General features: G+C 40.7%; 1 protein-coding gene across 6 annotated transcripts in view; it reads right to left on the bottom strand.

Annotated features, from left to right (window-relative positions):
• The window catches only part of dlg3 (discs, large homolog 3), an 81,137-nt gene that overhangs the window by 26,831 nt on the left and 29,027 nt on the right, over positions 1-25,279 (bottom strand). For all 6 annotated transcript variants that reach the window (XM_080901345.1, XM_080901349.1, XM_080901348.1 and 3 more), the window contains 5 exons: positions 4,634-4,687; positions 4,080-4,130; positions 2,826-2,950; positions 2,271-2,440; positions 1,977-2,113 (listed from right to left, as the gene is read on the bottom strand). In XM_080901345.1, the coding sequence (XP_080757471.1) occupies positions 1,977-2,113; positions 2,271-2,440; positions 2,826-2,950; positions 4,080-4,130; positions 4,634-4,687 (537 nt within the window). The remainder of the gene's footprint in view (positions 1-1,976; positions 2,114-2,270; positions 2,441-2,825; positions 2,951-4,079; positions 4,131-4,633; positions 4,688-25,279) is intronic.

Below are 25,279 nucleotides of genomic sequence, written 5' to 3' on the forward strand. Positions count from 1 at the left end.
AGAAGCCTAATCACTTGTCCAATCTGACAAAAAAAGGTCATGAATGTTACAAAGGTGTTAGAGAATTTCGTAAAATATATTGTGTTTGTATTTAAATAATGATTAATGACAGCTCAGTGATGAGTGCAGCGATAATTACTTGGACTTTTACTCATGAATGCTGATTAACGATAGTTTTTTTTTGAAAAATATCTGCCTTTATCAAATATTTCTCTCTCATGCCCAGCTGAGGGGCTGCTTTATTGCCCCAATTCGTGACTGTGTTATTTTTCTTATAAATTATTCTAAGTGCTAATAATGTTGTCACATTTAGCTTAAAGTCACAGGATGTGACACCTAAGTAAATAATGTGATGTACCTAACATCTGAGCACTCAGTCAACCCAGTATATTTTAGTGCCATGCAAGAAGTATTTTCCACCTTCCTAATTTCTTTATTTTTAAAAAAAAAATATTTGTTACACAAACATATTTCTGATAATTAAACGAGTTTTAATATTAGACAAAGATAATTTTTTTTATAGTTTTTAAATGTTGATTTCATCTGTTAAGTATAAAAAACCTAACTGCATTCGAGTGTTTGTGATAACTGTCAATGAGTTGTTCACATCACGGAGAAGTTTTGACTCACTCTTCTTTGCAGAATTATTTTAATTCAGCCACAATGGAGGGTTTTCGAGGATGGACGACCTGTTTAGGGTAATGTCAAAAGATCTACATCGGATTTAAGTCAGGACTCGCAAACCTTCATTTTGTTATGATTGAGCCACTCAGAGGTGAACTTGCTGGTATGTTACTGATCATTGTCCTGTTGCATAACCCAACTGGGCTTAAGCTTCAGGGTATGAACTGATTGCCAAACATTCTCCTTCAGGATTTTCTGGTAGAGGGCAGAATTCATGGGTCCATCAATTATGGCAAGCTGTCCAGGTCCTGAAGCAGGAAAGCAGCCCCAAACCATCACAGTACTGCCATCATATTTGACTGTTGATATGTTCTTTTTGTAAAATGCTGTGTTCATTTAATGCCAGATGCAATGGGACTTAAACCTTTTTTTAAAAAAAAAAATCAGTTTTTTTCTCGCCAGCCCACAGAATATATGTTGGGAATCCTGAAGATGCTTCTGACAAATTTGAGACGAGCCTTTATCTTCTTTTCGGTCAGAAGTGGCTTTTGCCTTATGGCCATATCTGTCCATTCTCTTTCTTATTTCTAAATCATGATCACTGACCTTAATTTAGGCAAGTGAGGCCTAAAGTTTTTTAGATGTTGTTCTGGGATCATTTGTGACCTCCTGGATGAGTCGTTGATATGCTCTTGGTTGGCCGGGCACTCCTGAGAAGTTTGCACCACCAAGTTTTCTCCATTTGTGGATAATGACTCTCCCCGTGGGTCACTGGAGTCCCAGAGCGTTAAAATAGCTTTTTAACCCTTCCAGACTGACAGATGTCAACGTTTGTTGCTTTTTGAACAAACAAAGCTTACTTTGTCTTCGGGTTCTGTTTAAGTGGTTTCTTGATTTAAGAGGTCTGGCAGTAATCAGGGCTGGGTGTGGATAGTAATGTGATTAATGCGATTACTCAGTTAATTCGTGATTTAACAAGAGGGTGGCAATTCCTATTTCCCACAGGACCAGGTAGGTTTGGATTACTTTTTCCCTTAAAAAATGAAATCATCACTTAAAAACGACATTTTGTATTTACTCTGGTTATCTTTGTTTAATATTAGAGTTATCTTGATTATGTAAAACAGGTAACTATGACAAATATGTAAAAAAAAATCATAAAATCATAAAAGGGACAATTTTTTTCATAGCACTGTACTTGTCCGGTTATAGAAATAGCTTTATAGAATGACTGCAAGGAAAATGCTAAATATCTGTTTAACTTGCAAGTGAACCACATGAATAGCTAATGAATTCATTTGGATTCGAGTGTCAGATATGCGAGTGAGTCAGAGGAAGGTGCAGGCTCCTACAGCGAGCAGCCGGTCTCCGGTTTGCAGTCGTCCATCTTTTTGAGCAGCTCCACCTTCTATAATCTTGGTAATATAGATGCTGTTGTCTCCTGGGATATGTTGATTCCCAATCCCTCCAGCAATGCTGAATCCCAGTCCTAGGTGAATAACAAAGACAGCCAGTGCTTTAAGAAAAGGATCACCCCAGACTGCATGCTTTCATTCCAGGTCCTATTTGTAAGATTATGTTATTTATTACCTTTTAAGCAGCACTGCAATCACTTTCAAAAAGAATATGTTAACACTGACTCTAACCTTTGGGCCCTTTCAGCAGGTTGACCTCCAGAATAGTCTCAGGTGGGGCCTGTCTCCGTCGAACCAATAACCTCACCACTGGTCCTGCCTCTTTCAAGGCTTCCACCGCCCGGCTGTGAACCACCTCAGACACATCGACATCATTCACACGCAGCACGCAGTCATTAACCCTGTGAAAGAAAAGGTTTAAATGTCACATGTAAAGTGCATGGAGTTCTGTGGAGTTTACTGACTGCATAAAAAAGGGAGACCCAAGCAAAGCCAGTATAATCAGAAACCTCAAAAGAACATGAAAAAGAACTTCCATATCATAATTTCTGCATGTTTCAGGCTTTGGTCTTCCAGTGAATCATAAGTCTGAGGAAGCACACAGAGCCTGGGGGCAGAGGGCTGTAGAAACTCTGCCTCCCACTCAGCGCTGCCTGGCGGGACGCAATGTTGGTGAGCGTTAAAGATGAGAGTAGAGAGGTTAGAATAGAGAGAGTATAGAGGAAGTAGTGGAGCTTAGTAAGAGTTGAAGAAATAGGAGGCAGCAGGAGGAAGACGGTAACTTACCCCAGCCGCCCATCCATAGCAGCTGCTCCTCCGGGGATGATCTTGGTGATGAAGATCCCTGGATCATCAGGAATGTGGGGATTGTCTATTCCTCCAGCAATGCTGAAGCCCAGACCAGAGTTCCCCTGAAAATAGGTTATGATTAACATTTTCAACATAATACGATAAACAGCAAACAAAGTAAGCTCAAGGTTAGTGCAATATATCTCTTTTAGTGTATTTAAATCATGTGATAGATGCAAAATGATCCAGAGATTTCTCCAGGCACTTCCTCATGCCCGTTTCTGTGGAGGCTCGTGTGTGTGACCGCACGTCCCCACGTGTGACAAATTGAAATGCCATTAGAAGAGGGAGCATGTACTCTATGAACCCACAGAGAGATATCTGTGTATGAAGTACATTAAAAATCTGGGGTAAAGATGAGCTCAGAGTCATCATTTCGGTTGCCTGATACAATGCTTCTCACTCTCTGCAGGAGATGGATACTGCCACCTCCTGCCGTCCCTGTCCCTGAAACGACAGAGGACCCATTTTGATCCAGCGGGACCAGGCACACTGCTGCATCTGACAGCCATGGCCACAGAGACAGGCAGCAAACAAGACAGCTGAGAAAAGACTTCGCTTTATTATTTTCTATAATTAATGAGCAACAGTCGCAACAAATTAGGACAGAGGGAGGCTGAGGCCTCCCAGTGTGCTGCTCTGGAGCCAAGAGGAGTACACTGGGCCTTACCACCAAAAGTTACACACCCACAGACCTTTTAAAGTGTGTCTGTGCATAGTTCATTTAAGCTTTCTACATGGAGAAATGCCACTTAGAGCGGAAGGGGCAAAGAAATATGCTGCATCTACCGTGGGTGGAATAATGAGAGCAGAAATGTACAGTATAGCTCTGCCAGTAAACCTGAGCCACCGCTGACAAGTTCAGTGGTGGCTGCTAAACAATTGCACAGGAAGGTGCTTTACATTTCTGGCGTCTGCTGATGACATGTGTATCAGGATTATGTAAAAAGCCATGCCTAGCTGGCGTTAATGTGGGTCACATAGGACATCACACTTACGACGTTGCTAATGCAGTGAGAAAACGCCTGTCTTCACTTGCATAAAATTTTATATAAATTAACAATTATTAAGATTTGTCTTTGGTATTCATTTAGACTGAGCTGCTTACCACCACCTAGTGGGGAGAAATCCATCAATCATCAGAATGAGGATACTGTGGGAAAAAATGCATCCACGATGTGTAAAACTTACCCTCTCCAAAATGATCTCTTCATATTTATACATCCCATCACTTCCATTAACCTGCCAAAAACAAAACACAAAAAATGAACAGCATGGTTAGTGACACCTCTGAAGACAAAGTATGTAGTTTGCCAACACGTAAGAAAAATGGGACGTGTACAAATGCTTCGGCAAAATCCTTCATTGTATGTCCAAAAATGAGAAAAAGATCAGACTGAATACGAGAAACCCAGTAAATCGGGATTAGTGTCAAAATATGGCTTTACTATATATATGAAAACCGCCACACATTCCTTAATGCTGTAAATGAGAGGCGCATTTCTTTCTTAAAATGCAAACGCTGTAAGAATACATGCGCAACTGCAGAATGCACAATCCCAACAAACGGGCAGAGTCAATAGGAAAATGGATGTCGGTCCACATGGCAAACAGCATGTTGCTGCCAGGAGGAGGCCTTTTCATCCACACACACTCGCAAACATACAAACATGTTCATGCACTGACACAGGAAGTGTGAATGAGAGGGATATATACTGTAACAGACAACGAGAACAGATACTTACATAAGGGCCTGCATCTAGTGAGTCTGCGTTGACAATGATGGGGGGAGGGTTGGCCTGTGAATATGAAGAGATACACATTATCTCAGTGTGTGAGGCTGGCAGCACGCAGACGTAATGCGGTACACACACTATCGCTTGGGAGCAAAATGAACGGATGCCACAGGAACAGGCAGTGAGTCTCCTTGGGAGTGAGACTGGGGAGAGAGATGAGGGTGGGGTGGGAGGGGTTGAAAGGGGGGTGTGAGGACTGAGAATGAGGACTGGGGCAGTGAGACTGCTGCTTATTAACCGTCACAGCCAGACATCCTGCGGTCACCTCATAAAACAAACCAGCTTGTGTTCCAGCTGTTGGCACAATACGTTTATCCCACATCTACTTCCACATAATGAAAGCACGGAGCATCGTCTAGAAAAATGCATGAATTTTGGCTTGGTGCGCTACAAGGTTTACGGAATTACACAAACTCTACACAGTAATCTCCTCTCACGTCTGTTATTCTACATGCAAACAGGTAGTTTTTTAATCTCTCTTTATGCAAAATATCTGTCTGTCGCACTTGTTTAGTGAACAGAAAATAACTGGTGCTTGGTCTGAAATAAACAGCTCATTTAAACGCATCATGATGCCAATTTTTTAATAAACTTTTTCACCTTTTTCAGTTGTCCGGACGCAACAGTTTAACAGCAAAACAGACAGAGAGGTCAGTAACTGCTTGTTGCAGGGTTACTGTCAAAAGTTAAGGGTCAAACAATTCTTGAGTACTATGATGGGTTGAATTAGCTCAAAATATAATGAATACAGACTCTAAAAGCTATTTTAGATTTCTTGGTAATAATTTTTAGGGAAATTGTTTATTCTCTCGTTTTTGTTTCCGTTAAGGCTTTTAAAAAAAGCTCAAATGTACAATAGGGAGCACGTCTTCCCAGCGGAAATATCAAAAGCAGCATTTAAAAAGCAAAACTCAAACAAGATTAAGTTTCACAGTCCAATTAACCTCCCAGCTCAGCTCTATTGTGCCACCTGGTGTTTCTTTGCCCACTTCAGGCATGCAGAGTGAAGTTTGATGGAGGGGGTTTGTGTTGGAGCAGCCGATGGCCATCCTTTACTTCTACTGATTTGATTGACTTGTGTGCGTGAGGGGGATGCAGACAGCGGTGCATGCAGGGCCTTATACTTCCAGGTCCAGCACTGAGGAGAAAATCCTTAGCTGTCTGTCCTAACACTAACCTCGCCAACCTCTCCCAATCTCACCCTATCACCTTACAGTGTACAGTGTTTAAGCAGCTGAGTTTGACTGATTCTGAAGACTTACATATTACACATCGCCTATCATACATCTTTTCAATCTGAACTGTGTTACTGTGCCATTTCCACTTTATAATTTAAAACTACCTGGAGTGATGCTGCTCTACTGCTCTACAATATGAGCACATATACACAGATGTACATGATATATAATTAGATATAAGGAAAGGAAATTCAGGAATCTGGGATTTGGTTTGATAAAATGAAACTATATAAATTATTTTTTCAGTTAACTTCAGTTTGTCACATTCATGATATAAAAATCCACTTTTACTTGCTCTATTGAACAGTTACCATCAATTATTTACAAAGGCATGGATATTAAAGGGACACACGCGGGATGAATGGTAGAACAAGATGAACATTTTTATTTTGTCTTACTGTTTATATATCTACTATATTTCTTAGCAGGTCCTCAGCTGTCTGGGGTGATGCGCATTTTATTGTCAAGTCCTTGAATATACACTCACTCACACTTTATTAGGTACATATTGCTAGTACTGGGTTGGACCCCCTTTTCCCTTCAGAAACTGCCTTAACTGATCATGGCATAGATTCAACAGGGTGCTGCAGACATGATATCATCACATATTTGCAGCATGTTTGTTATCTGCACAGCCATTGTATAAATATCCCGTTCTAGCACATCCCAAAGATGATCTACTGGACTGAGATCTGATGGCTAAAAGCGGTTATCAGTAGATTGGTGCATAATTGTGGTTGTAAAGTGGTGGATATGGCCACAACAATACGTAGGTAGGCTGTGGTGTTTAGATAACTCAGTTGTTATTGAGGGGCCCAAAGAATACCCACCACCAACAACCTAAACTGTTGATACAAGGGACGATGGATCCACGCTTTTATATTGACTGAACCTAATTCTGAAACTGCCACATTAAGTGCAGCAGAAATAGTCCACTTTTGGTGACTTGTTGCCTTAGTACTTTAAGACTGTGGCCTTCTTCTGCTACAAGATGAGACGTGTATTCAGATATGCTCTTCTGCATTTCTTGGTTGTAAAAACTGGTTATTTTAGTTGCTGTTGCCTTCCTAACACCTCGAAGCAGTCTCCTCTGACCTCTGGGATCAACAAGGTATTGTTGATTGCCCGAGAACTGCTACTCACTGGATATTTTCTCTTTTTACAGACTGTTTTCTGCAAATCTTAGAGATGGTTGTGGAGAAAATTACCAGTAGATCAGCGGTTTCTGAAATGCTCTGGCTCCAAAAAGCATGCCATGTTCAAGTAACGTAAATCACCTTTCTCCCTCATTCTGATGATCACTTTAAACTTTAAAAGGTCGTCCTAACCATACCTACATGCCTAAATGCACTGGGTTTATGGGTTGATAGTTGCGGTGTAGATATTTGTGGTGATGAGCAGTTGAACAGGTGTACCAAGTGAAGTGGCAGGTGAGTGTACATCATGCTAATAAAGACATTTACTGTAAGATGTTAATCTACTTGAACAGCATTAAACAAGCCTCTGATTCAGGGTTTTCAATCAAGCTGCTTGTGGCTGCAACACATCTGTGTCTACAAAACAGTGGCTTGACACACACTCTTGACAAAAGAGTTCATCCTTTGATCAAAAGCGCCTTGCAAGATATGCATAATTTCATTCACACTTCTCAGTGTCAAGTTCCCTGGTAATGAAGGTAGGTCTCCAGACAAAGAGGAGCTGTAGTTTTAACCTGCTCCACTCAGTAATGATGTGCTATGACTCTGGACAGCTGTGGCCCTCCTCCTCCTCGTCCTCCCTCCCAGTCAGCACAATTGGGCCGTCGCTGTTATCTGCATATGGACTAACAGATGCTCACGTCTGTGCTTGTGTTTGCACATTTCTCATGAACGGCTTGAACTTTCCCTTCCCTTCATCTTAGACCCCAACTCAACAGAAGATTTTGGTGGTGAAAGCATGTTTTATGTCAGTGGCAGTCTACTGTGAATGAAAACCATGAAACCGCAGTTGACGAAACACAGCCTGGGGGCACCTCGGGGGAATACACTGGCTACTGTTGTCCCTTGGTGACTGACAGACTAAGCTACTGAATCCACTACTGAGACCACATGTGAACACACCTGTTACAGTATAATGCCTCCAGTGCTTATCGTAAGTAACACAGAAAACTAATGCTTCCCGAGGGGATCACCAAACCTACAACTCCGGCTGAAAGACAATAAACCTATCAGTGGTAAAAAATACAGCAGCATTATCCTGGCCTGGGATTGCTGCGTAATCCCTCTATCTGAATCTCGCATAACAAGCAAACAAAAAGGAATAATGGAAGATAATCTCACCCCGAGTTTGTTTAACATTTAGCAATTTACCCAGGTAACTTGGATTGGACTGGATTACTGCCCCGCCTCCCCCTGTGGACAACCTGCTCTCACCTCTATGCTAACCTCACGCACAGGAAACAAAACAGCTGGTTAAAGAAATCCGACCATAAAAGAGGATTAAAATACATAGCAGAGGTAGCATATAGCACTACCTGTGCTGTAATAGCCCCTTTAGAAGAACGACGTCTTACAGTATCTGGATTTTCCTACTGTGAGATGTAAGTTGAAAATCACACAAGTGAAGCGAAAATTCTGACTTTCTATGTCTATGCCTCTCCAAACACTCAGTGAGTCTCCTTGACACTGTAAAATCCACTCAATGTCTGAATTTTGCAGAAGAAATTTACATGGCAGCCACATTGGAGTTTTGTCTCGATCTATTATTTGGATAATTACATCCAATCCACGGGCATCTGCGTGTACACCTGGTACAATAAGCACTCTAATTATCACAATTCTTCCCACATGGGCAGTGTATTTTGTGTTTTTTTGTTAATAAACATCATTCTCCAGGTAAAAAGGAAACAACGGCATGACTGGTTTATTTTAATAATTTTTGTCGAAAAGCGGAACTTGCTAGTCGTAAGAGGTCATGTGAGGTGACCTTTTAACTTCCCGGGCAGATTGTTTTTTAATAATGTGCCCACAGCAGATGGCATTCACAGCTGGCTGGGGTCCAATCACATCGCAAGCCAGTTGATCTGATCACAGAGCTTTCAGTGAGCATTTGTACCTTTCATTTAAAAGTGCTTTTTCTCATCTAGAAAAGACACTTTGACGGTGGTCACATTAGAGTCGGGTTTCAACAAAAGCTCATTAAGGTGTATGAGTACGACTGCAAAGGACTTTTAACTCCAGACTTTAATCATTTATACAAACAGTTGCTGTTCTTTACATGTGTCCATTTACAGTGGTAAGTTCAGGCTGAAGCTTTAGCACAATCCTGCAGGGACACCCATACAAACAAGCTGCGATATGGACACAAAGACCTAATGCGCACACGAGGACAATAAGTCCAGACTGCCTCCCCAGCATGAGCTCCTTCCAACAAGTCCACACTGACCACCGGGAGCGATGATCGCCACAGTGCTTTCTTTCTCTCGCTCCCGAGGTTCATCTGTTCATGATGGTTTCCTATTCACCGATCTATCATCTTACTCTTCTGTCAGTTGCGACTGTGGCATCTGTCTCTTGTCTCTCAGCATCACAGAGCTTGTGTATCATGTTCTGGTGGCACTGCACCACACAGCACTCAACTTGGCTGCAGACCCTCAGGACAGCAAAGCTACACAGACTCCCAGTGAACCTTGGCAAGTGCAGGGCACAGGCTTCATCCAAATTGTTAAATAATCAATGTGTTCCCATGGTAACCAGCGCTCGCACAGCATTGGCCGGCAAACCGGCTTAGCCACCTCCCCTTGCTCCACCTCTCAGGGCTCTCGCTGTTACCTCACTGCAGTTTATGTGGCTCTGTGCTCACACATGCCCGGCCATAGGCTGGATGTGCCTGACTGCCTTTTCTACACACACACAAGCACATACACACCGCAGAGCCCACACACCGATTTAAGTGAATACCACAGCTTATAATTTACATGTCTATAAAGATGTGAACCCTCACCATTTAAGGCACAAATCCATTAGAAGGAATATTCTTTTTATTCTGACTATGCATACGTTTAATAGCACGCAGGCAGGCGAGTACTGAAAGGGAAAGGTTCCTTGTACAGGGTTAGATGAGATAATTGAAAACACAATAATATTGCAACAAATATGTTTATCAGTACAGCATTAACTGCTTGACTAGCACAAACTTGTCTAAAATTAACAATTTACTGTTTTATAGGTGATTTTCTTTACAGTTTTTACAGCTTTTTACTTTTTATTACTTCCTAAGATAAGTTAAAAGGCTACTGAGGGATAGTCATATCTACTGTACAAACCTGAATAGTACAAATAAGCCACTCCAATACGAGCAGCAAAATGAGTCTAAACAGGTTTGCACATAGCCTCTCTTTAACATATAATTACTACTGTGGTAAACAAATGGCAAAAAAACATAACAAATATCAACAAATCTAATTTTAAATGTGTTGGTGAAGCTTGCATAACATATACGCAGGCAGCTGCCTCTGTTCAAAATAATCCAAAACCTTAGGAAGGTTTGACTGTCAGCATTACATTCTGTGCTTTTAAACCCTCATCTTCGTCATAGGTAGAGGGGGGAAAAAGACGGAGAGGCTTCAGCATGTGCACGGTGACAGCATGCTGACAGGGCAATAACCCTTTCCTCCTTAGCAAACATTTCCATATCAGTTCTGCTCTCACCAAGGCACGCTGACATGAGAGCTCAGTCTCCAGTGGTGAAATATGACAGTCAGCCCTGCTCAGACGATGCGCCCAGTCATTTAAATGCTTCAGCCGATGCTGAAGGAAGCTCTTCCCAGGCCTGAAGTCAGCGCTAATAGCAGATAGGAGAACAAGGTATGCTGTGACGTGCTTACGTTATCTAAAAAAGTAGATGCCTCTAGCTGTGCTGCGTTTGTTTTCTAGCAGAATGAGAGATGCAGTTGGTGCTGCTGCTCTGATCCTTCGGCTCTTATTGGCTTCTCGTAGGCCACGCTGCAGTCCAATCAATACCTGCTCAATTACCATGCGCCCAACATCTCATTCACGCTGTATCCCCTGTGCAAGCGGGAAGAGGGAGGGCGAGAAGCCAGGTGAGAGAAGAAGCATCTGAGAAGGCTGAACAGATGACAGCGAGAGATGTTTTACTTGCAGATGCTGTCAAAACTCAATGTCAGGGACAAAGGCGGAATAACGAGATGTAATAAAGAAAATCCCACAGCGGTAAAGGTCAACTGTTCCAGCTATCCCTTTACAACGGTAGCTGAATCCAGCCATTCATTTCAATAGGGAAATTAATTAGTTCGCACATAAAACAGACCAATTAAAGCTCAAAGTTTTCTGATTTGATGGCTATGATTGAGCATTTTGACTATGTTGCCCCCCCCTGCTTCCAAACCCTCCCAACACACACCTATGAAGGATGGACACACATCTATGAAACTATAATTAATAGCCCGTCACAGCTGTCAGCAGCACTCCCTCCTCATCTTTATGTAATATTACAAAAGCATGCTCTGGCTTACCTCTCTGCCATGCTGAGCAGCTTCAAATGAGAGCTGGCTAGTTTGACCTTCACAAGTAGCAGCCACTAGGTAGAAGTACTGAGTGTAACGAATATTCATAACAATGTTGCTCAAGAAGGCTTTCTACAACTGATCGGGTTTGAACTTGACTGCACCTCGCTCTGTGTGCTTGTGACAGTACATCTGGCATGTAGCAAGCGTGGATTCTGACACGACAAAGTGGGAAAAGAGCAGGTTGTAAATAATAACATTAATAGTGGCTGACATTGCTCACGCTGGCTCACGGTGACAATGTCATGGCTTACTGGCACACTTGAATACAGCTGAACTTCTATTAATGTTATTACAGTGTAGTTAGACAGACCTGTGCTTTTCCAAGTGGGGTGGGTGATATTTCAGTATTATCTTTTTTCAAAAGCAACATGTTTCCATTAATGTCTTTGATTCAAACCTTTGACTTTGATTGTAGTGGAAACTAATGCAACTGAGTTATGGAGAATTTTTTCATCAATCTGCCACACAGCCGAGACACCAGCAAATCCATAGACCACACTAATTTTAAGACTCCACCTTAATTATGATGTCAAACATTCTCCTATGAAGTTTTGTGACTGCATCTTGAATGCTTGTAATGCTTTCATAATAAAAAAAACCCAGTCAAAAAAACTCAAAACCACAGTAGATTTCTCTATTTTTCCATCACAGATGCACAGAGACAAACAAATGGCCTTAATAATATCATGACTTTAGCCGTTCTTTATATTCTAATATCAGTACTGCTGTGGTCTGTGTGTTTTTGGAAAAATGACAAAGCAACAAAGCAGTTGCTGCAGGTGATTATCTAAATCAAGGATCTAAACCCTCAGGGCGTTATAAATAAAGAAAACTTGAAACATTTTTTGCAATCTACAGATAATAAGGTACAGAATAAACCAACAGAAAAAACCAAGAACATTTAACAGCAGAAATGTTGAGAACGATTATTTTTAAATACATTAAATATTCGTTTTTCATTTATACATTGCAAAAAATGGGCCTGATTGTCCAGTTTAGAAACAATCAATAAACGGATTCAACTGACTGACTCAGTATCCTAACCATGTCGTTATTCTTTGCTTTTAAAGACCATACAATACATACATTCCTGCAACATATAAAGCTGCACGACAAATGATGCATCGGTGTCAGCCCTGTGACTGAGTCATCCCTGCTTTTCAGATGTTGCTGCTAATAAGTGGTAACAGCATTACAGGTGCTCTTGGAAACAGCCAACCGCTGTGCTAAAGATGGGTAATGAAAAACTTAGAAACAATAATCATCACAGATTTTTTAGCAGATACATGTACTGGGAACATTACTAAACTGCTAATTCAAATTAGTCACTGGTCTCACAACCAGCACCAATGTCACAGAAAAACAGCTCCAATGGAAACTACCACATGTGCTGTGGTGAGGCTTCACAGTGACAGGAGTCTAATAGTCATCAGCATAATCCTGCCTGCGCAGGTCACTGTAGCATGTTAGCGCTCTGCTTTTGACTGGTTATCCTGAAAAAGCCTCTGAATTTATTTCCCTCCGATGGTTTGGATTTGTAGCTCAGGACTAGCTACAGCGCACAGCTACAACCAACTGAGTGCTGCCATTTTCAAGCTTTTATGGGTTTACTACTCAGCTGCTCTGATGTGAAATATTCTTAGTTTTCATTTTTGGTTTACTTTGCATGTGCCAAGTTACTAAGATACATCTTCAGCAAATAAATAAAAATGTGGACTTTTTTTTTTCAGTGGAGGAAACAAGCTTCCATGGAGGAAACACCCAGGCAGGATGAGGTGAGATATTTCACAATGCGAGTGCAAACACTTAAGAAAATATCCAGAAATGAGCTCTAAATAAATTAGCTAAATAAGATCTTATAAGTCTAATATCATATGAATATTTAGGTCAGTTGTTTTACTTAAAGATTTATTTTTAGTCTGTTATGCCTTTATCAGGCAGCAAATGTAACAGTAACAGAGAGATGGGACGATGGGCAGAGAAGGTGGATGAGCAGTTACCAGCCTCCAGCAGGTGAACATGCAATAGTTTTACATGAAGGTTTTTGTATGAACTAATGTGGCAATAAAATGATTTTAACTGTGAGTTTCAAGTGTGTTAGCAGATGGATTTTTAGTCATGGATAGAGCTGCATTAGCTGTTTCTAGTTGTAGCTTCAAATTTACCAAAAACACAGCTGTTTATATACTAAGAAACTAAGATTTTCATCAGTCTTAAGTCTATCCTGACATCTCAAATGTACTAAAGACATGAAATCTCACAGAAGTATCATACTGAAAATCAAAGCGATCCTCATCAAAATAAATAAACACTACGAGTAGCAAACAACACTGTTTTTTAATGCTCTGTTTTCACTTTTGTCACCTTTCCTTACTTCTTTCCAGTGAACCCCAGACCACAATCTTCTGAGCTGCATTTAAACCAATCCAATTTTAGACTTTTTTTCCTTTAAATGGGAACATTGCAACTGTGATTCTGCTTCATGGTCCTAACAGTATTGCAAACACGATCCTTAAACCCCTTAAGTGCATGTTATTGCAAGAAAAGAGATTAGCTTTCTTTAATTTCCTTTACCTGCTTTTGACTACACACGATTTTGCTCACGCAGTCCTACCTTTCATCAAATCTGCTAGAATATTTTGGACCAAATGGCCGCTGCAGCTGTTCAGGCAGCGCTCGTTCACAAATCAAAATCATGATACAGTGATAAAACTATAGAGAGCAAATACAGAGTCCTTAGCGATCTACTGTAAAATAATATAGTGAAAATAACAAGCCTAACTTTGGCCTAAAGGCCAATAAAAACCATTCGTCCCCATCTCTCAGGAGCCGAGGCCTGTCTCAACACAGCGGCAGAGATCCTCCTGTCATGGTTGAGGTTTCATGATTTTCTATAAGCTCCACTTGGGAACGCCCACATGCACACAAATCTCCATTCACTACCCGTGCCTGAGTTTTGGCTCACAATAAGTGTAGGTGTTGAAAGTGATGAAGAATTACAGTAAGTAGGACACAAGCGAGGCAACAAATACAAGAGCTGCGCCTCTAGTTTCCCTCTGATAGTTATGAATACATGAGCACATTTATCCATATGCTGATGTATTTAGCGCCAAACAGCAGAGGGGAATAAAAGCAGGGCATTGTTTTAAACGTTTGTAGCACTTTGGTGATTGCCAAATCAATCTGCCTCCTGTCGAGGGTCCAGATTGCCTATTTTTCACTGCCCACCTTGGGCTGCGTTCAGGCAATACACACTGTCCCCTAAAGAATGGGTTTCAGCCAAGAGCAGAGCAGCCATATTACTGGACTGGAGAGATGACACACTGATCTGAAAACATGCAAACCTTTTATTTCTCTGACACAAAAACCCCCACTGTATACCAGCTGGCTGCTGAAACACAACAACTGATTTAATAGATGGAATATGATAGCAAAATATATGGGCTGCAGACATTAAATAAATAAAAGGAATTGATTAAAATATCTTTATCATGTTTTCTGTCAAACGTGAAGATGCATGCTTAGCTTCAAGACTATAAATAGAGAGAATAAGCCCGTTGGACTCTTTACAAATAAAGGTATGAGAGTAAACTACCTCCCAAGATGTCACCACACCCTGCTGAGAAAATCCCCCTGTGAAACCACAACTCACTGATTTGCGACTTCAGTTTTAATGCAGACGACGCAAGCAAGATTTAATATATTAATTTTATTTTTACCTCTAGGACAAGCCAGTGCAGATGCATCAGAGATATTATGAGGTCAAAGAATTCCGAGTAGAAATGCACACAAGACTTTTGGGAATGCCAGAGATGTTGATGGTCCCTCCCTTCCCCTCAAAAAGCCAATCACCATGTAGCACTGATGCATGTGCTCGGTTTCTTTGCATAAACAGGAGCTGTAGCTTTCGGGTCGTAAGATGAAGCCAGCTTTAAACCAGCATTCTATTCGAAGGCCACCAGATGGCGATAGCTGTGGCTGCAAAAAGGTTTCGGGTTCTATAGAAGTCTTTCTAACTTGACCTCTGTAACCACTTTCCTGATGACTCACTCATTCATTCATTTTGGGTTATACTGAATGAAAACTTAAAGTTGTTTTGTAAATCTAGGTATATGTGTAATATGAATTAGCATAACAGTTGCTTAGGGCTTCTGGTGGGTTTAGGTAAAGAAGCTGACTGTGTTGGCTCAGGTGGAAAAAAAAATAACCCTTATTTTTGGGCAAATTGTTTGTAATCACATTTGACTGGTAACTCTACACTCTACACTGACCATCCATTTAGATAGATTTCTCTTGCTAGCCTAAACTTAATACCTGGAGGTGTTTTCAAGATGGCTTTGTATGAGTCCACCTAACCCAAAAACTCTTGGCTCCAGCTTCTTAAATGTAAGCACAGTAAATCTGTGAGCTTTGGACTGCTGGTCAAATCATTTGCATCATCATAGAAAGGCACAGCTCATTTCTCATTTTGAAAGGCTAAAAGAACGACTAGTTTGACACTAAATGTTAATGCGGTGTGAATGACGGGCTGAATTTCTTGAAAATCCCAAATTCTGGCAGAATGTACTGATGTTGCGTCATTCCTGTCAATCACACTGTCCCTCCCCTCCCCTCCCACATTCCCACCTGCTGAGATATTCTAGAGAACATATGCAGGGCTTGGATTTGGCTGATTACATAACTGCACATTTTAATGGTGAGTATTAATCCACAGTGGCCCATATTGGGTTTTATAAGCAGGCTGATTGGGACCCGCTGGCTCTCAGAAAGCAGGGGCAGTCGGACAATGAAGCTCTGGGCTGGAAGAGCGCTTTACAGTAGAGCTGAGGACCACTACTGTGTTCCATAATGCTATTCACCACATAGCAACTGCACATTTTTATACTGCATTTTAGTCACAGCATCATCAGCATCAGAGACATATTTTTCTGCATATAAAGAAACGATTTGCATCCTGACTGCTACAGCCGTGTGGTTGAGGGAAAAATTGTCTTGGAAAACAAGCAGGCTTTGGTCGCCTGCGTATCAACATTGCAGCCTGTGGTAATTAGCTAGCTGAGCAGCAAAGCTGCTGTGCAGCTCTGACTGAGCCTGCACCATGGCAACACACAGGGCTGTGTCTGAGCACAGGCTCCTCTCTGCTTTCCTCTCCTCCCCCTTCTTTCCTCTTCTTGTTTATTTATTTATATTTTACTAGCTCATCCCTTTCTTTTACGCCAAAAACTCTCATTTCTTCATCTCTTTCTTCCTGCTTCCCATCCTTTCCTCTCTGCCCATCTCTATTCCTAATCACCCTCCCCTGCCTACCGTCCCCTGTTGCATCATCACACAACATAAAAGACACTCGGTGGTTCACATACAGGGAGGGCTCGGCGCTGCTGCTTTCCTCGACATTCTGAATGCGGGGTGGTGAATTTTTCTGACATATGGCAATCAGTATCATGTCTTCCTGCTAAATTCCATGTTCATCTATGCTGGATTACACACAGTGTGCATTTTAAACATATTTAACAACAACATTTCTGTCAGCTGATCGAATGCAAAATGTTCATGCTGAACAAACTGCTGAAAAAAATAAGAATTGTTGTTAATATACAATTGAGTAGATTTAGGCTAAATGCTAGATTTAAAATGTGTATATGTGGTAATTAACAGTACCTATAGGCACAGCTGTAACCTCTATACCAGCTGTTCCTTCCTGTGTCTATTTTTATGCTAAAATAAACCAAGGGTGGGATAGACTTCAGCTTCTGGTTACAGTTTCACACTGAAATGGCATACAGTAGGCTTTGACTTATAGTTTCTCTTGTTTGGTGGCTTTGTCATAAATGTTATCAAATCAGATAGCAAGTATACAAACTTCATTGGTTTAAATAGGCAGTACATGCAGTGAAAGTTTGTTACTTTTGCCAGTGCTGACCGAAGCCCTAAACTTAGCGTTCACACCACAGAGACTGTTACAGCGGGACTAAACACTTTCCTGATGAGTTTCTGGGCTCAGTTCTTACTTTCATGTTTTACTAAGTAAAACAGATGCAAGTCCATTTTTAATGTTATGATCATTTTAAGAGTCTGAACATGGTTGAAACCCTGACGTCATCTCCCCAGTCAAAACTGATCACCGTACAATGAGAAAGGCTGAACTGTAGAGAACCGTCTCTTAAAAACTGATCAGATAAATAATATAGATCTGGTTATTGCCAATTAGTTCACCAGAATGAATTTTAAACGTGTGTGGTTGCAAATTTGTGTCACTGCTCAGATGTGGTCGTTCTCCTCATCATTTTTAATCAAGAAACTTTCCAGAAAAAGAAAATTGTTCATCTACCTTTATTCTAATCAGTAAAGCAAACATAGAGACACAGACTTATCTTACTAGAAAATCAAACGTCGCCCAGGTGATGTTTAAGATGTGCCTCAAACATGGTTCGACTTTCATTTTGGAACTATTTTATAAGCATGATTTATTCAACACTGAAATGTTTCTTGGTCTATCTAGGATAGGAAGACTTTTCAGTCACTGAGCAGTAGCCACCGAGGCTGTGGCTGTAGCATCTATGATTAGCATCCTGCATACAAAGGCAAATCAAGATTTATAAAGTGTCAAAGTGTTATGCTCTGTGCACACAACCCTGCAGTTAAAGACTACAAAGAAAAGTCATCCAGTCAAGTTTTGCCCATCTGACCCTGTTACACCTGGAAAAGCACAGTTTTGTGAAAAAAGGCAGTTTGCACCTTTGAAAGTGTTGATAAGACACCTTCCACACTGGTAATAAAGAGATCTGAATGATTTCTAGCTGCTATGCTTAAACATTAAACATAAATGTTTCCTTTGTTCTCTCCTTGCATGCCTCAGCTCGTGTTGCTTCAGCTTAAAGTCAACAAAAATGTCGGAGGCAGATCTTTTAAGCGGCTGCTTATGATCATTTCTATATAATGTTTACAGAGTTTTGGTAGAGTGAAGCATCTGTTTCAAGGTTTTCGTTTTTTTAAGAGCATTTGGGGAATTCAGAAAAAGCTGGGAGCTGGGAGAGTAGTAGTGGGAAGTTTTATCGAACGCCTCACCTGGGCGAGTGATTTCAGGTTCAAGTTTAAAATGAATGCAGCAGATACTTAACTTTACTATCAAATAATTGTTGTAAGCATTAAGCTGCCATGCTATGCTACTGGCTGCGACTCGTGTAACAAGTCAGTTTTTTAGAGAAGAAAGAAAGCTGAATTATTTTGGAAAATCCACTCGGCGTTTTGCTCTACTTATCTCGTGGTCTAGGAACACCTTTTCTGCAACTTAAAGATTTCCTTTGAGAACTCTGATACACCATGTGATCATTGTCCCTTTAATTGAGAATCTTGAGTCTAACTGATAAGGACATAAGTAAGTAAAATGTATTTATATAGCACTTTTCACTGATAAAAATCACCCAGATCTATGTGATCAGACTGACATGAGAGTATTTTTGCTGCTAATACTAAAATGAGAAAATGTGGATGGCTAGCTTCTCCAGGAAAACAAGAAACCTAAACATTTATACGGGTTGATTCCCCCAACAGGATTAGCATGTGTTCCAATGGTGAGAATCAATGTTTCATTAAGCTACTGTGCATCTGTTTGACTAATAGGTACAGGTACCTACCTAAATCGCTTTAATCTGGGCAAGTAAAGACAATGATATGTGGTAGAGTTTGTATTTGGTATGTAATTTGGTATGTACTAGAAGAGCACGGCAGATATGATAAGTGTCACGGGACAAACAAAAAATAAACTCTAAATCTTCTAACGGCAGTATAATAACAAGTGACTCATTTTTTCCCGTCTCTGTGATTTAGATGTGTCTGTCTGTTTTTCCAAAATTGATGTAGATAGAAATGATTTTCCCTTATGAAAATAATATTATTATATAATATAATAATTTGTATATACAACAGACAGAGGCCTGGATAATGCTGGCTGTCAGCTTGGTGGGTGGAAACAGGAAGCCCATGTGATATAAAAATATGCTGTATGTTCATGTAACAGGAAGCTGCAGATGCCCCATGCAGGTTCTGGGGCTTGGAGAGAACCTTCTGCTCCGCATGTTCCTTCAACATACAGACATATTAAATAGGAGAAGAATATACATGGTTCTTGTAACATGTCGGCGGCCAACACCAGAGCAGCCTCAGTGCTTCTTGGCATTGAACATCATGTTTTCATTTACATCTTCTGCCACAGGTGTCCAAAGCTTTGGCAAAGGCTATGACACATGGGCCATTTTCATCTCGGACTAGACCACTCACATCAGGAGAGACATTTTTTACTGTAGGATAAGGATGACTACTCTGAATAACTTTGTATAAAACTGCAGTGACCACTTCGTCTAAGCACCGGTTTATGTTTGCCACTGTGGGAATACATCGCATGGATGGCAAAAGTGGCATCACATCCACTGGCGCAAAATGGACGAGCCTGAGGCAAGACCACACCGCCCGTATGGGCATTTATATGACACACGTGTGCAGGAGCACAGGGATTCCCAGATGGCACAGAACTCATGTAGGGAGATTTCTGCAACACTGCTGCAGAAGACTGCAAATGGATAAAAGCGCCATAATGGTGAGTATAAATGCATGTGGCTGTGTGATGATGTCACATCGACAAGGCGAGGGACCAATGCAGGGAGCATAAATGTAATTTTGGCAGCAAAACTAAGCCACTGGACTGCCTCACTGGGTCAAGGTTTCTAATTCCACCTTTATTTGTCAACCTTCTGTATATTCTTATATGCAAATCAGTAAACAATGCAAAGAATCACATATGAGCCATCTATTCATAGTCTGAGTGTCTAACAAAAATTTTCCTTAAAAAGCTCTAAAATAGTTTATTAATATAGCTTTAAAACTGCTATATTGTGGGGTTTCTTTTATAAAACATATAAAAAGCCTGGACACATTTATCAGGGTTATTAAATGATTCATGTGGAATAAGGAGGCTGAGAATTAGCTGCCTTTGAGGGCAACGAGACCTGAAAGAAAAAAAAAATTAAGCCATTAAAAGGTTTATTAAAGGATTTTCTACAACTTGTTTCTTATTTTAGGCCATTGTTTACATTAGCTTACATTAATTTGTAAGATATGGGTTAAAATATATAGCTTTTGTTTTTGTTTTCACTTAATATTGAAATTATATCACTTTAGATAAATGCGTTTGGGATTGCTCAGGCTTGTCTTCTCTTCTCATCAGAAAATGGTATCAAAAACATGGCATTTGCTACTTAACAAAGATCTTGTTATTACTTTTGTACTGCAAAGTCATCCAAATTTAATCAATAAATGGCTAAATTTAAGGTCGTACCCCGTGCAGCAATGCATACAAATATCACCGGCCTAATCATGCTGCTGCACAGGTCTGGAGATGCTGCTGCATCTTCTCCGAACACTGCTCGTCACCCCAAGATGAAACCTTTGATTCATGTGATGTATGAAAAAAGAAAAAGCGGAGGAGGCGAAGGGCAGTGGGAGACAGGAGGGGGATGATAGAAATGAAGAACACTGAACAACAACACAGCACACACACACACGCACACACACACACACACACACACAAATGAGAGGCCAGACCAAATGGCTGAAGGGCTGCTTGGATAATGCATTAGACAGAGATGGCACTCAGAGCAGCTACACATGGTAAGAAATGCACTGCTTTGCCAAATGTCCTCCACACACACACACACACACACACACACACACACACACACACACACACACACACACACACACACACAAACACACGCGCGTGCGTGCACGTCGGTGTAACTAGAAAATGGAACACAGACGCAAAAAAGTCTTCATTATTCTGTATGATGAAATCATGAATTCTCATCACTAAGTAAAGCTCAGAGAATTTCCTGTAGAACAGAATTTTAACTACTTGGTCATCAGCTCTTAGTATTATAATTAGTTATACCATCGGAGATCCATATATACCATGCATACATAAAGGCAAGGCGAACACTAAAACGTGGAATGAAAGCAAAAATATCCCTTTGTAGATTACTATGAATGAGTGAGAACCAAATCAGTGAAAGTAACCCTACTGCTATTATATCCTTCCTGAAAACTCTAGCAAATACTAGACAACCTACTTAACTGGTTAAAGAACCTTTTAGGAAGTGCCCATTGAAGGAATTCATGCTGAATTAGATGAATTTTAAATTTTGAGCCAAGCCAAGAATTGCAACTCAGTTGCTCCTTTGCGACAAGCAGACACGTACAAATCTGAAATATGAGCACTAAAGCTGATTCATATACATCTGCCCATTTACTTTATCTTCATTATTTAGTTAAAGATTTCCATTTAGGCAACACTTCATTTCTCAGCTTATTTCGCAACAGGAAAAAGTTGCTCTTTTAAACAGATGGCATTAGATTTCCTTCCGTTTCCTTTGTGCGCCATCGTGCAATGTAGAGTCATATTTACAACTATGTTTTCTTGTATATCAGAAATACTCTCTCCAGTTAGTAATGCCAAGTCTTTCCCTTCTGTCATAATGTATCGTGTGAAAATGCTGAGTACTAAACTAAACATGACTTGAAGATATATACAAGTAAAAGCTTATTTAGACAGGTAGTGATTAAGCCCTTGGAGCCACAAGAGGGCTTTTAATTTAAAAGGCTTGAGCAGGAAGTATGGGTATCATTAGGAGCGTCTCAAAAACTGCAAAACAGAAGTGTAGGAAAATAATTAGGAGACTGAAACAAAGTTCCTTCTGCAAAAGAACCTTAGGTTTGGCATGACTAAGCTGCTGTAGGTACACATTTATTTATTTTTTCACAGAAAATGCTAATCCTGATTATACTAGCACTTATTTTAAAGTATTCTTTTATAACTATTCAGTAGTTACATCCTGTTTCATTGGTTGGACAACTCAGGATTTTGTGTACCTTATTGTAAAGTGTTACCAAAATAACAGCCGATATGGCGGTTGAATAAAAGCAATAAAAGCACAAGCGTTGTTGAAAGCACCCACACACCCCCACAAAAATGAAGAGGAGTCAGAAGGCTTAGGGACTAGCTCTTCACTGATATTGATTGGATATACACGTATTTCATGTATTGCAGCATGTGGGTGATGGAACTGGTGTACTTTGCTTAGGATGTTAGCACATTCTTACTAAAAGGAGTCACGGGGGGGAAAATACGATACGATCTATCACAACGTTTGATTCTTTTAATAAACAACTACAGGGGTACAGGATCACCAAAATCTCATTCCATCAAAAGGCCCGCATCCCTCGCTCCATCGCTGATTCAGACGTCCAGTCTGCCCTGCACAGCGCAGCACAGTCGCATTTCTAGGCCAGTCTCTACTGTGATCAGCAAAAACCCCTTAAATAAAACAAAACAGGCAAGCAAACAAACAAATAGCACTCCCCTCCCTTCTCTTTTCTCTTCTGCTCTCCTCCCCAGCTGGCAGCGAGTGCCAGAGAGGGGAATGGGCGAGCTGATACGGGGCTGAGCCCTGGCAGGGCCTCTGACAATGACCATATGGATCACAGGGGCACGACAGCCTCGGCTTCCAGCAGGACACACACCTCCACACACAGGATCTGCCGCTTCGGGCTACTGCACCTGTAACGCTACACTAAAGCCTCTACATACATCACATAGCTGTAGAGGGGTTGCGCTAATGAGTAAACCACTTGATGAGCTTAAATCTGTGTTGGCAGAAGACACAAGAAATTTCTCTGATTCCAGCGTTTCACACAGAACCTCCATTATGAAAGAGTACGAGCTGATTCAGCTTGGTAACGCAGCAAACGGGGGAAAAAAGAAAAAACAACAACAACCGAGTAGAGGCTTTTAAGAGAGGTGTAGGAGGTGGGATTAAACACAGTTCAGCTTTTGGGTCACAGGTATAGCCGCGCTATATCACAGGTCTTCAGCTCCTATAATGGTGGCTGGCTTGTCAAAGTCTCCACAATTTGCTGACGTCAATGTCTGACTAGCCATTTCTCCGACGCTCTGTGCTTACCCTCTTTAACAGCATAAAAAAAAAGCTAACTTTTGTCAAAGTGCACATAAATATTGCAGTACGCCTTGTTTCCCTTGTAATGTAGTGCATTTCCCATGGTTCACTGTTCTCTCTTTACCCTCACACCGCATGGGTACAGAACACTGTGTTTTTGGGAAAAGGTTGGGGGTGTGTGCTTATAGTCTATGTGTATATAGTTATATGAAACAGTCTGTCTGTTACAGCCTGTAGCAGCGTTTTTAATCCATTGTTTTCAATCCAGTGGAAAGATCAGTGTAAACTGTCAAATACCACAGCTGCAAGTACAAAAGAATAGTAACCAAACATCTATGCACCATTTCAGTAGCAGAAACATGTTCATCGACATTTTTTTCTCCTATCCTATGTTGTCATGCTGCCAAGTGAGCATGCCAGGGTGAAATATTAAGACACTAAAACACCGCTAAGAGGCAGCAGCTGCTGCTCCTTGAAATGTGCAACAAAGTGAAAAGCTTGGTGCAACAAATCGTGGACCTGGAATGCTGAATTTGCACGTTTGTATCGCAGTTTTCAATATACTGGATGATAACACACAATAACATCCTTGAGCAATGTCACGCAGTGCCTTAACATGTTGGAACATCGTAGCAGTTCCGAGATTATGAAGAAGCAATTTCTTTGTTCTACTTCTTGAGTTTTTACTTTGTAGGAAATTCTAGTGGGGTTTTTTATTGATTGCAAAACAAATAGAAATATAAAAAAATACAGTTGAGAAAAATCAGTCAATACTAATAGTTAAATTAACAATTTAGCTATCTGCCAATGCTGGCGCTTTTTGTTTGCATTGTTTTTGCTGTAGTTAATCTACCTTTTGGTCTGCGGAAGCACAGAATTCTTCATTTAGCTCCCTAGAAAACTATAAAAATATATGAAGCATAGCAATGATGTCAAACAACAGATACAGATTGGCGAGTACCACATTTTAAATGTGATCTTATTGGAAAATAAACTCAGCCAATAGGAAGCACTAAATCTTTCATATCTCATGTTGATTTCATATTTTTCGGTTTGGCTAGATGGTTTAATATACGCATTCACTTGCACTGAACTGATCGCTGTAATGCAGTAATTTGGGTAGGAAAATGTAAAACATTTCACCTCCTGCATGGTTAAAGCAGGCAAATCAGTTTGAGGAAAAAGGTTTTGAAACCTTCTACATTGATTACTCCAAATATGTGATTTAATTTTCACTTAACTCATGAGTGAGTGAGAATCTCCTTCCTACAAACATTTTTCTGCTCATCTGTATTTCAGGGATGCCTGATTGAACAGCCTTGCTCAGGTCATGCCAGTCTCCATTAGGTTAAAATAACCGATTTTTGTTATTTTAAAACATGAATTTTCTTCTTTGTGTGTTTCCTTGTGTTGGTCGTTGTCTCTGAGTCTCTGAGTTAGCAAAACAGCCCCAAACCATGGTGCCCCCTCTCCTGTAAGTCCAGGTGTTTTTTTCTTGTAGTGGACACATAAACAAATATAAAGTTGTAGGCATTTCTGCAGGTGTTTTAACGTTACTCTCGGGTTCTTTTTCACCGCTTTCACGCTTGCATGTTGTGCTCTTGGTGTGATCTTTGCAGGACGCCCACACTAGGGAGAGTAGCAAGAGCTCTGAATTTGCTCCATTTGTAGGCATGTAGATTTATGATGAACACTGAGGTATAGAAACACTTGTGTAGCTGTTGCAGCTGCCTGAATCTTAATGACTACCACACTGATAGCAACAAATAGTCTCAGGGTTTAGGTT

Source organism: Rhamphochromis sp. 'chilingali', assembly GCF_963969265.1.
Source record: "Rhamphochromis sp. 'chilingali' genome assembly, chromosome: 13".
NCBI lineage: Eukaryota > Metazoa > Chordata > Actinopteri > Cichliformes > Cichlidae > Rhamphochromis > Rhamphochromis sp. 'chilingali'.